This window comes from Echiichthys vipera (genome assembly GCF_963691815.1).
Source record: "Echiichthys vipera genome assembly, chromosome: 3".
In the NCBI taxonomy this organism is placed as follows: Eukaryota; Metazoa; Chordata; class Actinopteri; order Perciformes; family Trachinidae; genus Echiichthys; species Echiichthys vipera.
In genome coordinates this window covers 35596586-35621758 of record NC_139828.1, presented here as the reverse complement: position 1 = coordinate 35621758, position 25173 = coordinate 35596586, and the positions used below count along the sequence as shown (strand labels likewise).

Below are 25173 nucleotides of genomic sequence, written 5' to 3'. Positions count from 1 at the left end.
ACACCTGGAGAGGCGTGATTGGGAGGAACAGCCTCCCTAATCTAAATCCGAGTGGTTGTCAGTTATTAGACTTCTGTGCTAGTCACGGATTATCTATAACCAACACCATGTTCAAAAATAAGGATGCTCATAAGTGTACATGGTACCAGAGCACCCTAGGCCAAAGGTCGATGATCGATTTTGTAATCGCATTATCTGATCTGAGGCCGTATGTTTTGGAGACTCGAGTGAAGAGAGGGGCAGAGCTGTCAACTGATCACCATCTGGTGATGAGTTGGATCAGAGGATGGGGGAAGATTCTGGAAAGACCAGGTAAACCCAAACGAGTAGTGTGGGTGAAGTGGGAACGTCTGGAGGAGGCCCTTTTCCCGAGAGATCTTCAACTCACTACTCCGGCGGAGTTTTTCTGGCATCCCTGTGGAGGTTGGGGGCGTTGAACCGGAGTGGGCAATGTTCAAAGCTTCCATTGCTGAAGCTGCAGCGGTGAGCTGTGGCCTCAAGGTCTTAGGTGCCTCAAGGGGCGGTAACCCTCGAACACCGTGGTGGACACCGGTGGTCAGGGAAGCTGTCCGACTGAAGAAGGAGGCCTTTCGGGATATGTTATCCCGGAAGACTCCGGAGGCAGTTGCAAGGTACCGACAGGCCAGAAGGGCTGCAGCCTCTGCTGTGTCAGAGGCAAGGCAGCGGGTGTGGGAGGAGTTCGAAGAAGTCATGGAGAAGGACTTTCAGGTGGCACCAAGGTGCTTCTGGAAAACCATTCTACATCTCAGGAGGGGGAAACGGGGAACCGTCCAAGCTGTTTACAGTAAGGATGGGACGCTGGTGACCTCAGCCGATGAGGTAATCGGGCGGTGGAAGGAGCACTTTGAGGAACTCCTTAATCCGACTAACACGCCCTCTTTTGTAGAGGCAGAGCTGGAGGCTGATGGGGAATCATTGTCAATATCCCTGGCGGAAGTCACTGAAGTAGTCAAACAACTCCACTGTGGCAAAGCCCCAGGGGTTGATGAGATTCATCCAGAAATGCTAAAAGCTTTGGGTTTGGAGGGGCTGTCTTGGTTGACACGTCTCTTCAACATTGTGTGGAAGTCTGGGACAGTGCCAAGGGAGTGGCAGACCGGGGTGGTGGTTCCCCTGTTTAAAAAGGGGGACCAGAGGGTGTGTGCCAATTACAGGGGTATCACACTACTCAGCCTCCCTGGTAAAGTCTACTCCAAGGTGCTGGAAAGGATGGTTCTTCCTATAGTCGAACCTCAGATTGAAGAGGAACAATGTGGATTCCGTCCTGGACGTGGAACAACAGACCAGCTCTTCATTCTCGCAAGGATCCTGGAGGGGGCCTGGGAGTATGCTCATCCAGTCTACATGTGTTTTGTGGATTTGGAGAAGGCATATGACCGGGTCCCTCGGGATATACTGTGGGAGGTGCTGCAGGAGTATGGGGTGAGGGGGTCACTTCTGTGGGCCATCCAATCTCTGTACACCCAAAGCGAGAGCTGTGTCCGGATCCTCTGCAATAAGTCTGATTCGTTCCAGGTGGGGGCTGGCCTCTGCCAGGGGTGCGCTTTGTCACCAATCCTGTTCGTGATTTTCATGGACAGAATATCGAGGCGTAGTCGTGGTGGGGAGGGGTTGCAGTTCGGTGGGCTTAGGATCTCGTCTCTGCTTTTTGCAGATGATGTGGTCCCGATTGCATCGTCGTTCAGTGACCTTCAGCACTCACTGGATCGGTTCGCAGCCGAGTGTGAAATGGCTGGGATGAGGATCAGCACCTCTAAATCTGAGGCCATGGCTCTCAGCAGGAAACCGGTGGATTGCTTACTCCAGGTAGGGAATGAGTCCTTACCCCAAGTTAAGGAGTTCAAGTACCACGGGATCATGTTCACGAGTGAGGGGACGATGGAGCGTGAGTTTGGCCGGAGAATCGGAGCAGCGGGGGCAGTTAGAGCTGGTTAATGTGGCCCGGGAAAGGGAAGTTTGGGGTCCCCTGCTAAAGCTGCTGCCCCCGCGACCCGACACCGGATAAGCGGATGAAGATGAGATGAGATGTTTGACTATAGACTAAATGCACCATATTTGATCATGCCCCGTTCACCTAAGACTAGCATGAGTGGCACAAGTGTCTATTTTTAGACATATGCCTTATGAATGTATGTTTTTTATTATAGTTAAATGGAATACACAGGTGCTTATTGTAAGTCTGAGGCCTAGTACTGTGTGAATTGATTTTAATTATTCAATTTTGGTTTAGGATAAAACACAATTATGAGCAAATATAAGTGGTACACACAGTAATTATAATTGTATTTTCTATGTCAGTACTTTTTCCAGTAGAGACATTTCTGTCTTGAGGTACTGATACTGGCTTGACTGTCATACAAGAAAAGCACATATTCAACAAATACACATACTGTACACAGTATCTGGAACCGATAACAAGCCCACTTGTTAGCCCACAAGTAACGGTCAAAATATTGCCAAATAAGAAGTAAAAAAAAAAATTGTCATAAAATTGTAAATAAATAACATGTGAAACAAACTTTATAATTGATCAAAGACAAATTAAATGAATCAAAAATACTTGATGAATACAAATAATTCTAAAGAACAAATAAAATATCAGCAGCCAAAGGGATCATGGTTAAAAATAAAACACATTTTGTTTTGTTTTTTAAAAAGTGCATGTATAAAAACTATAAGAACATAGGCATCTTAGGCAACTGCTTCATGGTACTCTTCAGTGACAGGCCATCATCACCAAGAGCCGTGCTGTCACGCCTATACATTATCCAGGCATCAGTGAGGCTGACATCAATGGCGAATGCAAAGAGCTGCATGTACCATCTCTTGGCTCTCAAGGGAGTGCATAAGAGGGGACCGGCATGTCACACTTGTCAATCCCTCCCATGCTTATGTTATAGCTCTTGGTGAGATATGGACAGCTCACTTGTTCCTTTATCTTGGTGTCACTGCAGTACCTGTAGACCAGGGGTCCGTTTCACAAAGCAGGTTCAACAAACTGAGTCTAACCCTGAACTCTAAGTTGATCTACTCTGAGATAGGAAACTCTGAGTTTTTGGTTTCAGAACAGCTGATTTTGCGTTAGGTTGATCAACTCAGAGTAGTTTGACCTGGAGTTAAGCGTGTGCACCACAAGTAAAAAAAGACAGCATCAATGGAGCCCTGATTCTACGAGTCACCATGGCAACAGGGAAGGGGAGGGCTACGCGACCCCTGGAATTGGAAATATTAATGCGCTCATACTGTGGCAATCACAATAATATCACAGGGAAAACTGCTTGAGTGGTAGTCTAGTCTATGTTTATTTCATTTAAGTGCGACCCGGCGGGGCAGAACCGCACTTGGCAGCAACTTAAGATGAAACATAAAAACATTGTTCAAACAGGTAAAACAATCGGCACAATCTCATGGTGACGCCTCATTTTGAGCATGTTTTACATTGTAAAGTAAATATTACCATAAGTGGCTGTTTTATATGTTGCATAAAAAACTTCCATTTGCAAAAAATGCAGCGCAACACACAATATCTGCTGGGATATGAGAGCATGACTTTGGTTGTTAATGTTGGAAATGTAAGGACGGATGAGGTTGTGTATGTAAATGGTGGGATGTGATGAAACAGTGTTGTGCGTTTTCAGCACCCCTGCTGTGAAATGCAGCCCCTCGCATTATAGGTGATATTCTGGATCAGAAGGCTGTTGTTTCCACCTATAGGAGTAGTTTATATACCCGTAACCCAATTAAAAGCACACACTTTTGAACCTATGAATTGCAAGAAAAGCTGGGATTATATTTAGGAAACGCTAAGTCAAATACATTCAACTTGCTCAAAAGATCCATTTCATTCATTTTGTAATTATGGCTGCAGTATATTTCCACAGAACATACTTTAAAAAAAAAAAAAAAAAATGTGTTTTATTTTTAACCATTATCCTCATGGCTGCTGATATTTTGTTTGTTTCACATATTATTTATTTACAAATTCTATGCCAATTTTATAATGTAATTACTTCTTATTTAGCAATATTTTGACTCTTACTTCTGTAAAGTGTGCTTGTTATCGATTCCAGAAACTGTTCCGAACTGATTATGTGTATATGTATTCTTTGAATATGTTTTTCTTGTATGAACAGTCAAGCCAGTATCAGTACCTCAAGACAGAGATGTCTCTAAATAAATGTTCCTTGCAGTTTGTGTGTTCCTTGCAGTTTCTCATATTTTTTTAAATTCACTGTCATTTGTTTTACCCGAGATAGGCAAGTGCTCATATACAGTAACTTCACTGACCTTGATTTGCAATGCCAAGATTGATCATTTTTAACAAAACAAATGTCCTGCAACACTCGCCATTAGCTCTCTGAGATTAAAATTTAGAATTTCCAAAGATTTCAATGAGTGCCCTTTAAAGGGTTAACATGAACCTTACAGGTCAAATATAAAGTTAGCTAGCCAAATAAGTCTGAACAAGCGGAAAGATTTTAAGTTAACGTTCATATAACATTTGATTTCCGTTTCTTTGTTCTTTGTTTTGTTTGGTAACTACCGTTATTGATTAATTTTAGCTTTAGACCGATGCCAAGTTTCACACAGCGGTAAGCTATTTTTTACATCCGAACATTAACGTCATTTCGCTGCCAGACTTTAATTGGAGAAACAAACTTTACTTGTGAACAAAAGTTAATCGTTACCGAATAGACCTGAGGAGAAAAGCTCACCTGTTTGGCGTTTTTGTGGCTGCGGGAGGGCAGCGTGCTCCTGAACTCATGTCGCGCTCATTCTGGAACTATGCTGCATTTGTGGCACACGGGGAAGATGGACGCACCACGATTAGATACGGCTGGATTGTATTTATTACAATACCCAGTGGTGGAAGATTTACTCCCATACCTAGCAATACCGCATTGTAGAAATACTCCGTTACAAGGAGGCTAAATGTCCTGAGTTAAAATTTTCTACTCAAGTAAAATTACAAAAGTATTAGCGTCACTGTAATTTCAGAATTATATATAGGCTACTGTACACAGGCTACATAATACATTACTGGATTATAGTTTTGATGTGATGCATTAATGTGTGTATCACTTTAATGTTGCAGCTGTATAAAGGCAAAGCTTTATGTATAGGCTTTATGTATTAGTAGTTTGAAAATGTGTATTATTAAACTAAATCAGTAGCATCTAAAAGAAATCGAATATCGTGGAAAAAGTTAATTTCTTTCTCGTAGGTTAATTAAAAAAGTGAACTTTTTTATATATTCTAGATACCTTACAAATTAGGTAAAATATTTAATTATAATCTTTTCATGATTAGGGCTTAAGCATACAGCTCATGAAAGAAACAAGTATGTTCATTTATGCACTCAATATTTTGTATTTTGTAGGAATGACTGCATCAAAGCCTGTGGCTCTGCTGAGCAGTTATGGAAGCCCAGGCCGCTTTGATAGCAGCCTTCAGCTCGTCTGGATTGTTGGTCTGTTGTCTCTCATCTTCCTCTTGTTCAGGTCAGGTGTGTTGACCAATCAAGCACAGTTATACCATGGTCAGCCAACCCGTTACTAGTAGTTTTTTCACTGTGGGCAGGAGCCAAGTCCTGCTGGAAAAGGAAATCAGCATCTCCATAAAGCTTGACAGCAGACGGAAGAATGAAGTGCTCTAAAATGCTCTTATATCTTGTGGTAGACGGCTGCTTTGACTTTGGACTTGATAAAACATAGTTGACAGCAGATGGACCCCAAAACGTCACAGACTGTGGAACTTTGCACTTGACTTCAAGAAATTTGGATTCCTCTCCCTTCCTTTCATCTCTTCCTCCAGACTCTTGGACCTTGATTCACAAAAGAAATACAAAATTGACATTCCTCTGAAAAGAGGACTTTGGACCACTGAGCATCGGTCCAGTTGTTTTTCTCCTGAGCCCAGCTAAGATTCTTCTGTTGTCTCTGGTTGAGGAGTGGCTGGGTACTAGGAATGCCACACCTGTAGCCCATTTCCTGGACACGTCTGTGCGTGGTGGCTCTTTAAAAAACACTGACAGCCTCAGTCTTTGTGACGCTCCCACGACTTCTTGAATCGTAATCTTCTGAGGGCTGCCGTTGTCCTGTGCACTTTTTCCTACCACACTTTTCCCTTCCAGTCAACTTTCCATGAATATGCTTTTGATACACTTTGACTCTGTCACCCTCCTTGTAGAGGCTGTCTATGACTGTCTTCTGGACAACTGTCAAGTCAGCAGTCTTCTCCATGATAGTGGTTGTGTACTGAACCAGACCACAGACTGTATAATGAATATCATTATAATATAATCATTATAAAGTCTATGAATCAGACTGATAGATGTGTACATAAAAAGTGATTTAAATGAAAAATAAGATTTTGAGATACGTTTTTCTCTCTTTGAAAGGGTTGAGAATGTGAGAAGTTATTTTAAAAAAAAAAACTGTGATACAATGTACAAATTCAAAGTCCAGTGGAACACAGTCATATAATCTATGTGAATGAGACTCACTGTGGCTGAATGATGACTGTAACCAAATGAAGTCAGGGTTATCTACAGCAGGACTTCATGTGAAGGAGTGTCTTTGTTAGAGCATGCACTCCTGTTTACAGTATAGAGGATAACTTAAACTGGCATTTAAAGTAAACCCACATCACTTAGACAGACTACAAAGCCACAGACATTAAGCCAAGCATACTATGGGATTCTGTTAATAAGGTCAAGCCTGGGAAGAAAGGCCATAATGTGGAACATGGCATGTGTCCAAATAATTAAGATACCACAAAATGTTTTAAAATGAATCTCAGAAGATTGTAACAAATTTAAAAAATGGACATTTTCATAATAAATGAGTATTACATCTTGGAATATTTACTTTTAAAAGGACTTGTACTCTTTTTGGCTCAGTTTATTCAGTTACCATCATTTTTTGTAACCCGATTCCTGCTGCAGAGGAACTTTTAAGCATGATAATTATGGAAAAGGATCTTTTGGAAACTATTTTTAGTAGTCTTTCAATTTTTAACTGACTTTTTTATGCCAGTGAACATATGTTTTCAATCAATTCAGTCCATTCAGCTTTGGACACAAGGAAAATTCTCTTCTCAGGACCAAACAGCAAACCCCTTTACATAATTAGTTTCATAACCCCTCTGACATTTGTCATTGTCATACAAAATTAGTCAGATATGATGCATGTTTCCTAGTGAACCTAAATTGTTTGAAACTCAAAATCAAATCCTAAAACATATAACCTATCATAATCTTATTTCTGTTTCTGTTATTTGCATCTAGAGGGGGAATGTCTCCACAGACACAGATATTGGAATACTCAGCAAAGAGGCAATAAAGTGCTTTCATTAGTGGGTCATATGATCAGTCCCCATTGTTTTAACTCACTCTGTGATTGATAGGAACTTAGACAAATAGAGGAAAATGTTACAGATATATATTTAACTCATGATAGCATTAATGCCAGTGGACCCAGCTCAGTTTTAGAGCTACATGATGAAGATGTTGGTTCCAAACGTGAAGGAAGCTAAACAACGCTCCAAAGTTGGGCTAAATATCGGCAAGGGCAAACCTGACACGGCCATTTTCAAAGGGGTCCTTTGACCTCTAACCTTAAGATATCTGAATGAAAATGACTGTAAAGCTGGGACTCTTGTGGATTGAATGAGTCCAGGTGTCTCCATGTCCCCATTGGAAACATTTCATTGTAGAGATAGCATTTTCTGTCTAAACTGAGCTGTTGTGACCTCTGGATGGATTTCCTATGAATACTGACTAAAGGGCGCTTCTGAGCACTTTACACAAGCGCTCGCCATCCAATCACCAAAAAATGCAATTCTTATAGAAATCTCGAAAGGTCAAAAGTTTTTGATACAGAATCATAACATGGCTTTTTCTATGGTGTGGTGTTCCTCGATTTCTGGGTGCCTTAATGTGGGATTTGGAAGATTTTTTGACCATTTTTTACCAATTCTCCAGTGGTAATAAAAATAGTCAGATTTAGCACCAAATCTGTGTAATAAATGGTATCAACCCAAAAATTGCTGGGCAGCTGATAATGTTCTTCATGTACACAAATTATTGCAATTTATTAAAACATTTCAGACTGTTCTGAGCAAATTCATCTTCAGGTTCCAGCTTTCAGATGATGTCCACTACTTCTATGTAATGTCTACTGTTGACCTGTGGTCCTCCTAAACATCGCAGAAAAACATGAATGAGGCATCAAGGGTCAAATTCAATTTAAAACCATTAAACAAAAAAACAAGCAATACCAATTCTTTAATAGAATAACTCAATATCCAAGTTGATCCCAAAGTGTAGTATTTAATACAGGTCATTAATTACAAGAGCTCAAGTCTCTCTGATGAAGTATAGGGGTTCACAAGAACTTTGAGAGAGAAAGATAGGGAGAAGAAACAGTGGACTGAAGGTTGAAATGGAGGAAAACATCCAACAGAACAGACGCTCAACTGACATCAAACCTTTGTGCTCAAAAGCATTCAGGTCAACTGGTATTACAGAAATAACCAAGCTGCTTAGTTCCCCTTGGTGAGTGCTTATCATTGACCATGTTAGCACTGAGGTACTGTTACACTTAGATCTATTTAACTTGAACTGATTTAATCACTTCTGTTTGGTTACAAGAAAACTCCACAGGGTACCTTCTACAGCACCTGCTGGGTCAAACTGAATAATAGGTCATAGGTTTTGTGAACTCACACTAGGTGACTGTGGAATTAGAACACATTTAATAGTTGAAAGAAAGTTGAAACAAAAGTTAAATGACAATGTGATGATAGTTTGTGGTTATTGTCAATGAAATGTTATTTCTTCACCTTCATCCCCCCCACAGTCCTTGGTGAATCTCTCAGCAATACTTACAGATGTTTTAAAACTTTGATTGTTGCTGATTAAATCATTAAATCAAATAACACTGGAGGTCAAGTTTTCTTTAGACAACATGGCATTGGTTGCATTATGGGAGATGGAGGAACTTGACTTGATACATACGATCGACTAAAAATCGGGATACCTCAGCCTCTGATCTTTCAGTTTTAACAATTCTTTTTTAAATCTGTCTCTAATGAAATCTCTGACGTTATGGATGTGCAACACACCAACACTGAAATACCCCTTTAACACAACACTGACTTCTCAAACTCCTGTGTTTCTGTGTTTTCTCATTGAACTAGTTGTTGTTAGAACTGTATTCAACTGTTTCCTCTACCTCAGTCCTCCTAGCAGGTGTAAGACTAAGTCCTCATCTTCGGCCAGAGAGAGACCAGTATCCAGGGCTGTGTGCTCATCATTCTGCTGCTTTACTTTCACCCTCTTCCTCACTGTGAGCTCCTTCTCTTCCTCATTGTCACTTTCACTGCTGTGCTGTCGTTTGGCTTTAACTATCTGATCTTCCCCCTCTTCCTCAGAGTGCAGTTTGTCAGGGTCTGGCAGGGTGGAGGGGTCAAACTCTTCTTCACTGTGATTGGTCAGGTATGCCACTAACTCATCCTCCTCCTCGTCAGATTTCTGTCCGTGCTGCTTGCTGGCCTCCTTCCTGGCTGCCTTGGCCTTAAGCCTCTTCTCTCTGTGTTTGGTTTTCACTTTGCGGCTGTACTCTTGCTTGTCATACTCCTGGTCCTCACGTCTAAGCCTCTCCCTGGCTTTCTCCATGTTAATGCCTGAAACCCCCTCCTCTTCGTCATCCTCTTCACCAGTCATGGCCCGTTGGACTGGAGGCCACAGCTGTACAGCCTTTCCTTCTTCGCTGAAAGCCACTTTGGTGTTGAGTTGGAAGTTTCTCTTCAGGGCCTTTTTGGCTTCTTTGAACTTTGTCTCTTTTTCCATTTTCTTTTTGGAGCCCTCGGCAGGTTCCTCAGAACTCTCATCTTCTGCCAGATTGAAGATATCCTTTCTTTTGACAGTCAGCAGGTCCAAGTCTCTTAGATCACCATCACTATCGTTGTCATCTGCACCCAGAAGTAGGACCTTGCACTGATCCACCTCTCCTTCATTACCAGTTTCCTCATCATCACCTGAACCTTCTGACTCTGAGCTCTGAGTTTCCTCATGACAAACGTTTCCTTTCAGCCTGGCCTTAAAGGTCTTCAGCTCTTCCTCTTCTTCAGACTGCTCTTCCTCTCTGTGTCCTCCTTTCACTGCTCTTTGTGCCTGTGCTTTACTTAAGAAGCGCACCCTTGGAGCCAAAGCGAGGCCTAGAGAAACAGCATATTTGTGAATCTGGAGCTTAAAGACATCGAACACCTCTTTGTTCTTCATCAGGTAGACGGAGCGCAGGTAGGACACAAAACACCTCTGGGCTCTCTCCTTCTGCTCCTTCTCCTGGGCCAGGAAGGCCTCCAGCTTCTGCTGAACACTCTGCACTTTGTCAGGGTTCACCTGGAATCAATCAGAAAACAAAGTCAATAAACACAGGTGTCTACTGCTCTGTTGTTGTTCTAACGCACACTTAAATCTATAGCGCTATTCATCAATAAGATGTGACACAAGATAATGATGATGGCGCATACAGGAGGACTTAACTTGGAACATTAACACCACAACCACCACTGTGTGTGTGTGCGTGTGTGCGTGTGTGCGTGTGTGCGTGCGTGCGTGCGTGCGTGTTGGTGTGTAAGCTTGTCATTTTAAATGTGTCTTTTAAAAGTTGAGTCTATTCTATTTGATGCTTTTAATGTTAAATTATTTCTGCACTTTTAAGGGATTGTACTGTAAATTTCGTTGTACTGGTACAATGACAATAAAGACAATTCTAGATTCTAGATAAGACTTTATTGTCATCCATCTATATACTTTAGTGCAATACAGTACACAAGGCCAAACTGTGTTTCCCTGGTCCAGTTGCAAAACAAAAGAATGAATGAAAACAAAAATAGGTACAGCCTCAGAGGTAGAGCGGGTTGTCCTCTATTTGAGAGATCACGGTTCAATCCCCAGCTCCTCCGGGCCGCATGTCCTTGGGCAAGACCCTGAACTCCGAATTGCTCCTTGTGCTGCACATGGGTATGTTAATGTGGTGTGAATGGTTATATTAGATTAGTAGTGTCCACTGCCATCAGTGTGAATGTCTTTGTGAATGGGTGAATGTGACAAGTAGTGTGAAAGTGCGCTATATAAGTACAAGTCAGTGACGATTGCACTGAGACTGCAAGGGAAGCTCAGCTTTCCATAAAATGTCACCAAAAAAAAAAAAGTGTACATTTCATTCACTCTAGAAAGTCAATATTGATTCTAGAAAGCCTTCATCTTTTGTTTCACTGTTCTGTCTCTCTGCAGTTTCTTTCCCCAACGAGCAGTGGCAGCTGCGGAGCTTCTCCCCCCGTCACTCACACCCACAGGCGGTCACACTTCACAGTAGCCTGCCACGGCAGCTCCATCTGGGCCAAAGCCGCTTAAACAGCCTAGCTCTGCTGGCCATTACTGGTCAAGTTCCTGGAAAACACGCCTAGTTGGTACGACAAGGTCACAGATCATTTTCTTGCCTGTGAATGTTCTCATTCATCCCCGTCATAGTCATCGTTATCCCCAAAGCAATTCCAGTCAAAAGCAACTGGACTTGGTTATTTGTCTAGGACGTTTCAACTCTCATCCAAGAGGCTTCATCAGTTCATGTACGCATCTGACCAGTCTGGGACTGGTCCAACTATCTGGTGTGGAGATCCAAGTACTTAACCTTTCACAAGGCCAATGATGTCACTAGAACCCTTTGTGCTCCAAGTGCCAACAACCGTCGTTGGAGTGACAGTCGTTGGTGGGAAGTAGGTATCGACTTTGTTAGATTGTTAAATCTCCTGGTAAGGGATGACAGGGCAGCATTGTATATTGTAAATAAGTGGTGTTTCAGACCCTCCTCCTCTGTTTAGCGATGGTTTCTCTACTTTTGCATAGATGGCTTCTTTTACTCCTCTTTCAAACCATCTGTCCTCTCTGTCCAGGATGTGGACATTGTTGTCATCAAAGGAGTGGGCTTTCTCCTTGAGATGTAAGTGGACAGCAGAGTCCAGGCCTGAGGAGTTAGCTCTCAAGTGTTGGGCCATGCGTTAATGCAGTAGTTGTTTTGTTTTTCCAATGTGGAGATCTTTGCATTCCTCGTTGCATTGGACAGCATAAACCAGATTGCTATTGGGGGTGTGGTGTTCCGTCCTTGGGATGTACTATGTTGTAAATTTACAAGCACATTTATGATGTAGGCCGAAAAAATTAGCTTCCCCTCCTTGAAAGACCAGCAGCCGCCACTGGTACAAGTCCATTTACAGACATGTACTGAAATGATAGAAACATATAAAAAATTGGATGGGCATGAGTAGTTAAGTTAAGTTCAAAGATTGAGAGACCACATCCATTCCTTGAGGGCCAATCAAGTACTCGTTTTCCAAATCTATAGAACGCAACACATTTTCCTGCAGGAATGCACAGCAATACAGCCTACAAACACCTAATGCTCATTCTCAATCAAGACAGTCACAGTTACCCTTTAAGGATTGATATTTTCACAACCACTGCCTCAAATCATTGTTTCCTTCCAAAAACCTAATTAAATCCTTGTGATGGCAGGTATCAGCAGCTGCTGCTTTGACACAACGCTCAGTTTTTGTACGCGGTACCCAGCTGTACCGTTACCATTACAGTTTCATGTTTTATTAGTATCTGTACTTTATGAACTTAGTGCGACAGCGGAGCAGCGTGTCTGTGTGCAGCTTCTCTCTGCTTCATCCCTGCCTGCAGCCAGAGTGGGCCTGATTTCATACTGACAGTCACAGAGTGAGACAGACATGAGTGCTTCTGCCAACTGTCCTAGGATTATTTATAAGACGACGTACGGAGCGAAAATATAGCTGACAGTGTCAAGCCCACCGACACCACAGAGCCAGTCTGTAAACGATGCTTTAAATTGATACAGACCAAGGTAGCAAACAGGACCAACCTGGAGAAACATGGACAGACATGCAGACTTCTTCAAAAAGTTCAGAGAGCTGCAGGTTAGAGATAGATAACATAAATATCCCCTGGATGTAACGTTAAGTCAAGCGAGTGTTTATTTTGTGACAAGTCAAGTCAATTTTAATTTATATAGTAGGGGTGGAACGGTTTATTAAAAAGATCTGTCCCATTCGGTACGCATGTCACGTTTCGGTACACGTGTGTACTGTTCGGTTTATGAGGTGCAACGAGCGTAAGCCTTCATGACCACTGTCCTTTCTCATATCCATCTCAGCGCTACGTCTCAGCGCGTCAAATCCCAGCATGTATGGCAGGCCGAATGTGCCACAATTCGTGCGTGACTTTGCGCGTCCCGCAAACATGGCCACAGCGCTACGTACGCTCCCGCTACGCTCTTCTTCGTGAGTTTCTGAATCCTCTTGGCAGCAGGCACATTTACAAACGGCTGAGCCGCTCCAAAGTTCTTCACAAGAAAGTGATTTAGTGCAGTAAACATAGGAATGACAAGAGTGTTATAATAATGCAAAAGAGAGAAAATTTAAAAAGGTAACCAGGGGACACTAAGCGCTGGCAAGTGAAAAAGGTGGATCATGGATCTTAGCCTGGGCAGCACAGATGTGGAGGCTGTTCCAGAGTCTGGGAGCTACTGCAAATACTCTGTCCCCCCTGGTTGTTAGCATGGTCCTGGGCACTCCCAACAGTCGGTCAGCTGACCGTAATGCTTGGAAGGGAGTGGGGAGTTGGAAAAGATCAGACAGGTGCAAGGGGACCAGACCATGGAGGGATTTATAAATAGCCAGTAGAAGTTTAAAATCAATGTGGAGACTTCCGATTTGGCAGAGATAGACTAGACACGGGTCATGGTCACAGTTACCAAGTGAAGGACAAAATCTCTTCAGAGCTTTATTTCATTTCATTTTTAGTTTTTCACCTACCGCCACTGAAGTGTTCTTGCTTTCTGTTGCTCACTTTTTTTTGCTTTGATTTTGATTTTGCTGAGGCCTGACATTTGTCATGCATTGATGTGTAGTTGTGGCATACGTTAATACAGCCTATGCGCTTTAATCCTAAGGCATCTTGGTGCCCTCTGCTGGCTAATTTACTTTACATGGTGTCTGCTGTCTGTTTGGGTTTTTCTTATTTATTTACTTATTTTTTCCTCTTTTCTTATGGTAACTTAAAAGGTCAAACACTGTTTGAGACCCCAGGAACTCAGTTTAGCTCTCTATAAATATATATATATATATATATATATATATACAGTATATATATATATATATATATATATATATATATATATATATATAGATATATATATATATATATATATAGAGATATATATATATATATATATATATATATATATATATAGATATATATATACAGTATATACAGTGGGTACGGAAAGTATTCAGACCCCCTTAAATTTTTTACTCTTTGTTAAATTGCAGCCATGTGCTAAAATCATTTAAGTTCATTTTTTTTCCTTTTAATGTACACACAGCACCCCATATTGACAGAAAAACGCAGAATTGTAGACATTTTTACAGATTTATTAAAAAAGAAAAACTGAAATATCACATGGACATAAGTATTCAGACCCTTTGCTGTGACACTTGTATATTTACCTCAGGTACTGTCCATTTCTTCTGATCATCCATGAGATGGTTCTACACCTTCATTGGAGTCCAGCTGTGTTTAATTCTAATGATTGGACTTGATTAAGGAAGCCACACACCTGTCTATATAAGACCTTACAGCTCACAGTGCATGTCAGAGCAGATGAGAATCATGAGGTCGAAGGAACTGCCTGAAGAGCTCAGAGACAGAATTGTGGCAAGGCACAGATCTGGCCATGGATACAAAAAAATTTCTGCTGCACTTAAAGTTCCCAAGAGCACAGTGGCCTCCATAATCCTTAAATGGAAGACGTATGGGATGACAAGAACTCTTCCAAGAGCTGGCCGTCCAACCAAACTGAGCAATCGGGGGAGAAGAGCCTTGGTGAGAGAGGTAAAGAAGAACCCAAAGATCACAGTGGCTGAACTCCAGAGATGCAGTGAGGAGATGGGAGAAAGTTCAAGAAAGTCAACCATCACTGCAGCCCTCCACCAGTCAGGGCTTTATGGCAGAGTGGCCCGACGGAAGCCTCTCCTCAGAGTAAGACACATGAAAGCCCGCATAGAATTTGCCAAAAAACACATGAAGGACTCCCAGACTATGATAAATAAGATTCTCTGGTCTGATGAGACAAAGATAGAACTTTTTGGCCTTAATTCTAAGCGGTATGTGTGGAGAAAACCAGGCACCGCTCATCACCTGCCCAACACCATCCCTACAGTCAAGTGTGGTGGTGGGAGCATCATGCTGTGGGGGTGTTTTGCAGCTGCAGGGACAGGACGACTGGTTGCAATTGAAGGAAAGATGAATGCGGCCAAGTACAGAGATATCCTGGACGAAAACCTTTTCCAGAGTGCTATGGACCTCAGACTGGGCCGACGGTTCACCTTCCAACAAGACAATGACCCTAAGCACACAGCTAAAATGACGAAGGAGTGGCTTCGGAACAACTCTGTGACTGTTCTTGAATGGCCCAGCCAGAGCCCTGACTTGAACCCAATTGAGCATCTCTGGAGAGACCTCAAAATGGCTGTCCACCAACGTTCACCATCCAACCTGACAGAACTGGAGAGGATCTGCAAGGAGGAATGGCAGAGGATCCCCAAATCCAGGTGTGAAAAACTAGTTGCATCATTCCCAAGAAGACTCACGGCTGTATTAGCTCAAAAGGGTGCTTCCACTCAATACTGAGCAAAGGGTCTGAATACTTATGTCCATGTGATATTTCAGTTTTTCTTTTTTAATAAATCTGTAAAAATGTCTACAATTCTGTGTTTTTCTGTCAATATGGGGTGCCGTGTGTACATTAATGAGGAAAAAAACTGAACTTAAATGATTTTAGCACATGGCTGCAATTTAACAAAGAGTAAAAAATTTAAGGGGGTCTGAATACTTTCCGTACCCACTGTGTATATATATATATATATATATATATATATATATATATATATATAGATATAGATATATATATAGATATATCAATATATATCTCTCTATATATATCTATATATATATATATATATACATCAAAATTATAAATATAAATATATATAAATTAAATCAGCTTTATTTATGTTACTTTTTTTGTCAAGACCAAAAGGAGAAACTACAAGAAGGCTGAAGAGCTGCATGTTAGTTGCAAGCTGGAAAGCTCAGATGTTTTCTTCTATGGGAGTAGCCCTCAGATTGGTCACATATGTTATTGTTTTGTTTCCTTTTATGTTGTTTCGTTTTGTTTTGTGTGTGTTTGGGAGGGGGTTTTGTGTTTTTTTATTTTATACCCTTGTCCCCACTCTCTTCCTCTACTACTACTACAGAATACTTCAGGTCATGCAGTGTCATTCTGACTTATTATCATTGTTCCTATGGCTAATGCTGTAAAGACAGGTACTGGAATGCGTCTTATTTCCTGGAATACTAAGGGAATGAACAACACGATCAAAATCTGTAAGGTCTTGACACAGTTACAGCAACTTCAGGGGAATGTGATGTTTCTGCAGGAAACATCTCAAATCAGCTGACACCTCACGTATTAAGAGGGCGTGGATGAGCCACTTATTCCATTCCAAATTTACAGATAGAGTTAGAGGGGCAGCTATCATCATTCATAAAAGGGTCCTGTTTGAGCCAACAAATTTAATCCTAGCTGGTGACGACCACTATGTCATAGTTTCGGGCACACTTCAGAACACACCAGTGGTCCACTTGGGTCGATGAACAGTTTTTCACAAGGCTATTTGCAAAATTTCCAAACGCCGACAGTCACATTATCATAGGTGGGGACTTCAATCTAGTGCAGGATGTGACTCTCCACAAAGCTCTCCCTACAAAAATTAGACTATCCAAATCAACAAAAACATATGCATCACAGTTGAGATTTTCCCCATGTACACCACATTATTTTTACTCGATAAAAACCTCATCTGTGTGAATGCATGTGAATATCACCCAATAGTCACTTCTGACCATGCTCCTACCACAGTTGACAGTTTTCCAAGTGATACAATGCCACGTTCACCATGGAGTTTCAGCTCACACTTGCTGTCGGATAGCAAGTTTAAAGATTTTGTTGTGACTCAAATCTGCTCTTAAATAGAGTTTAATGACACCCCTGATGTCAGCAGTGGCCCTCTGAGGTCGACGCCTGCGATTGCGCGTCCTAGTGATGTTTTTTCACTGTATCACTTTGCAGATGAAACTCTCTTTCTTTATTTGTATGTGATTTTTATACTGAATGTAACTGTGGAATCCGTTTCTGTCTGCCACCAGGAACTCATCTGTCCTGTGTTCCTGGTCCTGTGTCTGCACCACAGCCGTCACCACCTCACCAGCACATGGCACAGCTGAATATACGAAGCCTAAAAACATGCACATTACGTTAATATTGTAAATTGTGTATTTTTTGTACATAAATATTTAATTTCGAATAGAATTATTTGTATTGCTATTTTTCTTCATTTGCACACATCCCATGAAGCTAGATATGTAGTAAGAAGTACCATTTCATCTGGTAAAAATAGAGTGAGAGACAAGAGAACACTTTTTCTCAAAAAGCGATATTGCCAAAACTCCATTTAAGACATTCATTCACTATTTTATTCATATATATATAATAGTGGATAAAACACTAATTTTGTGAACCTAAGACTTTGGCAAACTCATTTCAAGCACCAAAACACTTCGTCCACATGTGTAAAGGTATGTTTTCATAAGATATGAAGAATTTAAATTGAATTTTTAAGCATTTGGGCCAAATAATCTCTTTACACATTGCTCTAGGACAAATGTGGGCCTCGCTGCATTTGTTCTGAACATTTCCATATAAAACACTTGGGTATTATGTTATATGCAAGTACCCTTAAAAGGGGAATTTACAAAAGTATGCAAAATCCAGAAAATAGCCGTAGACCTCAGAGGGTTAAAGCTACTATTTGGGGACAAGTGATATCCTATATTTCTCCAATGAGAAGGGCTTAACATGCTAGGCTGGTCGAAATTTCAGAGGAACTGTTAAAACTCGATGGAACTTACGCCGCCTTTCCATCCCCCTCCTTCTATAAGAAACGGCTACAACTGCATTCAGAACACAGCCTAATGACACATGTAGTGGAGAGACAGATGCGATAATTCAAACAAAGCTTTTTTGAGCAGGGAGATAAGACAGGGAGACTCTTGGCACAGCAGGCCCGGGCAGCTAGCGCTTCTAGACTGATTTCCAAAATTCAACTACTTGACGGTAGCCACTCTTCTGATCCAGTGATTATCAAATTGTCATTTCTGCTTTTTTATACTAAAAAGATCAGAAAGCTGCCCAGCTGTGACAACCCTAGCAGAAGGATTAGAATATACAACTTTTTAGCATTTTAATAAAATTTGTACAGAATTAAAATATTTCCAAGACTTTCCACAGATATCCCTATTCCAAGTGATCAAACGCCTTTTTTCCGCATCAAGAAATAGGAGTCCATCTGGCAAGCCTGTCTTTAGGGATCAGCTGTGACATGTAAAAGCTGGTGGACGTTGTCTGATGCCAACCGATACTGGTTGATAAACTTCCCTACAATTTTGTCCAGATGCATGGCAATAACTTTGGAGTAAATTTTGTTTCTGTGTTTATTAACAATATAGGGTAACTTGCACATTTCTGGGGATCTTTGCCAGGTTTATGAAGCACTGAGATAAGTGCTGTATTAAGATCTTTGCAGAAATAGCCCCTTCTTTTAGCGGAGTTAAAGTGTCTAACCATGTCGGACCTATAATATTTCATAACTCTAAATATAACTCAGCAGGTTCCCATCGATTCCTGGGGAGTGCCCCCTATTGGTTAATTGACCTGTTGTCTGTAGTTCATCTAAAGTTATTGGGGCATCCAGCTCCTTAGATTCATTGTCAGATAGTGTTGGTTAGTTCAGCTTGTCACAAAATGAATTAAATAATTCTGGTGAAAGTCTGTCCTCTGAGGAGTATAGATTCTCGAAAAATAAACATATCATTAATATCTGCTGTTTTGGTGACCAGTCCCTTCACCGGGTAGTTAATAGATGGAATGTTGTCAACGTTAAAGCAAGGAGATGACTTGGCTTGCCATCAGTATAGTATCTATGTTTGGTGGTGAGCGGCATAAATTCAACCTTCAACTCGGTTCAACTCGACCGCAGCAGAAGGGGTGCATTTGATTTCAGCAGAGGGTGAATATTTTTGTAACAGGCTATTTTTTATTTTATTGGAGGTTAAAGTTTATGAATAATTAGGGGCGCAGCCTTGAGTGATAACTAGCCTCTGGCCCTCACTTCTCCTCAGAGGCTAGTTGTCAGGATTAGCATGCTAAATCCGTCATCTTCACCTGGACTGCAGTCATTCGTGTGGTGGTGTTACCATAACTGACAAGATGATTTGCTCCTTGATCAACTGTACAAACAGATGGTTTAAGAACACACCGTGTTAACGTTAGTTCTGTTACTCTAATTCAATAGCCACACTTGCACCATGACTTGCAGTACAGCCGGCTATCTATGACACATACACTAGATGCTAATCTGGAGCAACAGGCGGATTTGGGCTGTGATGGTCTGTGTAACTTTATTTCATATCATAGACAGTGTAGTCTTGAATTTACAGGAAAATAAGTTGATGTTTCAATATTCTGTTTGTATGTGTGCAGTGTTTTGCTGGACAGACAACGAGCGAGCAGCGCGTATTCGGCTTAACCAGATCTTGTGCCAACGTGTACAGCTGGTAATCAAAGTGTTTTAGCCAACAGACGTTTGTTACAAAGTCTGAGACTTTCACAATAGCACTGTGATAAAAAGTAATAGAGTGGTAAGAAGTCCTAGTGAAGGATTGATAAGTAGACTATAATAAATGATGAAGTGCCTTTTCCGGGGGGCTATGCGCACTATTGGTCAGTATATGATATGATAGTACCGGCAAGAAATCAAAACTACTGCCGTCCCTGCTGTCACTTTTCACGGCCCTATTCTAAACAGAACTGATTTGTCCACTTCAAAGTCCACAACAGATTCCCACTGGGCTAAAATCAAATCCCAACTTTACAATAATAACATAACAAGCTGCATAACATGTCAGTCAGCTCGTTTGGGTCAACGCATATATCTGCAAAGCTTCAAAACGGAGAGGAGGAGAAAAAAGGCACAGAGAAAAAGATCTCTATTCAGAGCCGGTTCACAGCGCCGTCCTTAATTTGCAGTCAAGACTCTGCATTATGTAATTATTGTCTGAAATTCCATTATTGGAACAACAGTAGTAATAACATAATCCTACCAGTATATGATTCTTACTAGTCAGCTAACATCACAGCAGATATTGTCAATCAAATCGTTTCTCACTGACCTTTGAACATTTGGAAGTTGTAGTGCTGCTCACAGCTCTGACAAATTACATTTAAAAAAGATTTAAAAGCAACGCTCTCTTATAGTGGATTATATTTTCTAATGTACAATATAGTTACCATAATCCCTATATGCACTTTATGAATGTCTGTTTACTTTCCTGTGTCTTCGGTATTAAACAGTGTTGAACATGAATTCTATATTGCAATCCAATTTAACATTACCTACAGCCTAAAAATGACCGCAGAGAGGAGCTGGACTGTTTCCATGGTTCTGCTCACTGAGTCTTTGCTGTGATGCTGTGGATGTATGAGCTCTCACCTGGATCTTATTGATGGGAACCTTCTTCTCCTGCAGCTGGCTGACCATGCCCTTCTCCTCTGAGGGGAGCAGCAGGAGTAGGGCCTCTCCTCCCTCCTTGTACCTGGCGGTCCGGCCCACCCTGTGGATGTAGGTGTCTGCATCCTCGGGACAGTCAAACTGCAGCACCCAGTGGACGGCAGGGAAGTCCAGGCCTCTGGCGGCTATGTCAGTGGCAAAGAGCACAGCATTCTGCTTTCTGAGGAAGTCATTGTAGACCTCCACTCTCTTCATCTGCTGCTGCTTGCCATGCAAAGCCAGGACCGGCATGCCGGGTCTGAGACGGCAGAGGACCCGGAACAGGTACTGCACCTCCTTGCAGCAGGCAAAGAAGACAATGACTTTCTTCTTCAGGTGGCTCTTGATGAAGGAGTAGAGCATGTTGACCTTCTGGTGGAGCTCACACACCACGTAGCTCTGCTCCAGGGTGGCCGGCGTGCTGAACTTGGCCTTCTCATGAACCCACACATACTCTGGGTCTTTGAGGCTGAGCCGGGCCAGGTCTTTGATCGACTTGGTCTGCGTGGCGGAGAACAGGAGCGTCTGCCGGGACTTAGAAAGGTTCTCCAAAATGGCGTTGAGTGTGTCGGCGAAACCCATGTCCAGAATGCGGTCCGCCTCGTCCAGAACTAGCATGTGGAGGTTGGAGGCGTGGAAAGTGGCCGTCTCGTCCATGTGCTGGAGCAGCCGACCCGGGGTGCATATGACGATGTTGGTGCGGTGGATCCTCTCAGACTCGCTTTTGAGGTCCTTCCCGCCAATGATGAGTCCCGCGGAGAACTCGTGGTTCTTGCCCACCTTGCGGAGGACTTCGAAGGTCTGGTAGGCGAGCTCTCTGGTGGGGGATATGATGAGAGCACCGAGGCCGTCCATGGATGTCCACTGCTGGCGGTACAGACACTCCAGTACCGGTATGAGGAAGGCTAAAGTCTTCCCAGAGCCAGTCTTTGCCGCGCCGAGGACATCTTTACCGAGCAAAGCGAAGCCGATAGTCTGTCTCTGGATCTCTGTGGGCTGCCTGTACTGAAGCCCCTGTAAACCTAATAAGGTCTTCTTCGAAATGGGGAAGTCTGAGAACTTGACAGCCTCTTTTGCGTTTATGTCTTCGTACCTGCTAACAAGCCTGTCGATGTACTCCCTCTCCACCTGCCACTCGGGCTTCTTCACTTTCTCTCGCTTCACTTGAGCTTTCGTCTTGTTATATTTTTTCTTCCATTTCTCGAAGTTTTTGACGGGGTCGACACCGTCTAAAATCTTCAAGGGGTTAGCTTTCTTTGAGCCTTCTTTCTCCATGATTCCAGACGAACAGAGCTAGAAAAGAGAGTTAAGAAACACTGGTAAACAGCGTGGAGAAGACAGCTATTCGTCGCATGTAGCTCGACGTCATCATCACGCGACAGTTTAGACCCTTTTGTCCTCAGACTTGCCTGTCAGGCAGCACTTTTTGCCGAACTCAAAGCTGCTACTACTACTACTTACCACTACTCATTGTGTCACTTTTCTGAAAATATCAATATACAATTAAAAACCTGAAATGATCAGAAATGTCAAGCATATCAAATTAATGTAATTGTCAAAAAAAAAAATTTTATGTATATGATTTTTAAGGATAATACATTAATATGATGAATATCACTCCGCTAAAAAAGAAATTCACTAAACAATGGATTACATTGCCTAAATATAGTATATTAATACATTTTTTAATATATATATACATTGCTATAAGCATAGTTCATTTAATTCCTATTTCATTCATTCACAGATAGGAACATGGAGCACAGATGACCAAATGGACCCTTCTACAAGAAGTCAATATTTAGAGGGGTCTGACTACCTGGGAGGCTCAACTCTGGGTAACAAAATCGCTTGGAGCAGCCCTGACATGTCGAAGGCAAATATTAGTGGCAGATTGCTAAAAATGAATAAAATACATATAGAAATAGAAATACAAGTGACTGCATATTTTGCCTTCTTAATAAAATAGTATGAATAACATGCAACTTCTCCTGAGGCTCACAGTTATGGGGCGCCAACTGTAAAGTGGCGCATGCTGAAATAAACAGCACCATTTCGCCACAGTTAGCGACTAAACAACATTAAGCAAAGTGATGGGAATTTTGAAAAGTCACTTTTGACCAGATTTACAGCAATATTTGTGAACGCTATCATCTTCCTGCTCCACCGTGCCTGTGCCCACCTGGACAGACCGGGAACCACAGTGAGAATCTTGTTCGTGGACTTCTCCAGTGCCTTCAATACCGTCCGGCCTGCTCTGCTGGGACGTAAACTGACGGCAATGCAGGTGGACCCTCCCCTGGTTTCCTGGATTACGGATTACTTAACGGGTCGACTACAGTATGTCAGACTGCAGGACGGAGTGTCTGACACTTTAGTCAGCAGCACTGGAGCTCCACAGGGAACTGTTCTTTCCCCCTTTCTGTTCACCCTGTACACCTCAGACTTTCAGCTCCTCTCTTAGTCCTGCCACAGAAGTTTGCTGACGATTCTGCAATTGTTGGCTGTGTCAGTGAGGGGAAGGAGGAGGAGTACAGGGGTGTTGTGGACGATTGGTGTGCAGCTAATCACCTGATTCTAAACGCCACCAAGACTAAGGAGCAAATAGTGGATTTCTGCAGGAGTAAATCTGCCCCCACACCAAACTTCAAGGATTGTCCAGGATTACAAATACCTTGGAGTATACCTGGATAACAAACTGGACTGGTCCAAGAACACTGAGGCTGTTTACAAGAAGGGCCAGAGTCGTCTCTATTTCCTGAGGAGGCTCCGGTCATTCGATGTATGTAACACCATGCTGAGGATGTTCTACCAGTCAGTGGTAGCCAGTGCCATCTTCTTTGCTGTTGTGTGCTGGGGCAGCAGACTGAGGGTAGCAGACGCCAAGAGAATCAGTAAGATCATCAGGAAGGCTGGGGGGTCAAACTGGACTCTTTGGTGGTGGTGTCTGAGAGGAGGATGCTGTCTAAAGTGCACAGAATCCTGGACAACAACTCTCACCCTCTCCACCAGCTGTTGACCTCCAGCAGAAGCACCTTCAGACCTACAGACTCATTCTCCCCCGGTAACACTGAACGCCGGAGGAAGTCCTTTCTTCCAGTGGCCATCAAACTCTATAATTAGTCTCCCCCCCGGTCAGGTAAGGAACAGTGGTGACACTGTATCCTGAGAAAATGTCTCTTTGTCACTTTGTCACTTTATAACACCACTGCATCACTTTATTTAGTTGTATTGTAACTTACTTCAGTCAGAATGCTGCTACACTTTACTGTGGTTTACTGTAACTAACTTACTTCAGTAAGAAAGGCTGCTACACTTCACTTTACTTTACTGTAACTAACTTACTTCAGTAAGAAAGGCTGCTACACTTTACTGTACTTTACTGTAACTAACTTAATATCAGTAAGAAAGGCTGCTACACTTCACTGTACTTTACTGTAACTTACTTCAGTAAGAAAGGCCGCTATACTTCCCTGTACTTTACTGTAACTTAGTTCTGTAGGAAATGCTGCTACATTTTTAACACTGTTTCAATTATCGCTCCTTATCACTTATTTAGTTTGTACTTATTTCATTTCAATATGCTGCTAAACTACACAGTGCGTATTGTTGTATATTGTATATACCTACGCTTAACCACAATGTCTGTTGCACTCTGTCACATTTAGTTATTGTTTGATTTATTTTATGTTAGCTTTATTTTATTTGATTTTGTTAGCTTATTGTCACTCTGATCCTTTCCCATCTTTGTATTGAAACTGTTGCACAATAATGTCCCTCGGGATAAATAAAGCTTCTAAAAAAGCTAAAATCTTTGTGAAATTTACTTTTCTAGTAGAAATATAAAGTCATTGTTAATTCTAAATATTACATGTTAAATCTACACATTACATGTTAAATAGAAATACTAAATATTAACTCTAAATACTAAATGTTAAACCTAAATGCTAAAAATGACATCTAGATACTAAATGTTTAATCTAAATATAGTCCAGTCATTTTATAAAAATAAAAAAAAGGTTGAACAAATGTCAACAGAAGCAAACTTAACTGATTTCTATCCTCAATATGTTCTGAGTAAAGGGAAAAAACCCTGTCGAATCCCGATAGGAGAACGTTTCTAAAAAGACCCAAATACACCCTATTCATTCACCTATTAATTATTTTTCTCAGGAGAATGGGGGGGGGGGGGGGGGGTGACGGGGTGACCTTTGAGGATATTGAGGATACAAAATTAGTTGAGTGTGCTTCTGTTGCAATTTGTTCAATGTTGACCCCTATTTTGGCTTAAAATGACTGGACTAATATTAAACATTAATCTAAAAAATTTATCCAAAC

At 41.8% G+C, this 25173-nt stretch overlaps 1 protein-coding gene across 1 annotated transcript; it reads right to left on the bottom strand.

Moving 5' to 3' along the window:
- Positions 1 to 8339: 8339 nt before the first annotated feature.
- On the bottom strand, positions 8340 to 22175 carry ddx10 (DEAD (Asp-Glu-Ala-Asp) box polypeptide 10). The gene is made up of 2 exons (XM_083911550.1): positions 20779 to 22175; positions 8340 to 10426 (listed from the first exon to the last, which is right to left on the bottom strand). Exons 1-2 carry the CDS (start codon positions 22108 to 22110, stop codon positions 9254 to 9256), a joined length of 2505 nt encoding a protein of 834 aa, XP_083767676.1. The 5' UTR covers positions 22111 to 22175; the 3' UTR covers positions 8340 to 9253.
- Between the last annotated feature and the right edge of the window lie 2998 nt (positions 22176 to 25173).

Coding starts and splice junctions, on each gene's coding strand:
- ddx10 (XM_083911550.1), bottom strand. CDS start 22,110: ATGGAGAAAGAAGGCTCAAAGAAAGCTAACCCCTTGAAGATTTTAGAC. Junction 10,427..20,778: donor TTCCCATCAATAAGATCCAG/GTGAGAGCTCAT, acceptor GATTGATTCCAG/GTGAACCCTGACAAAGTGCA.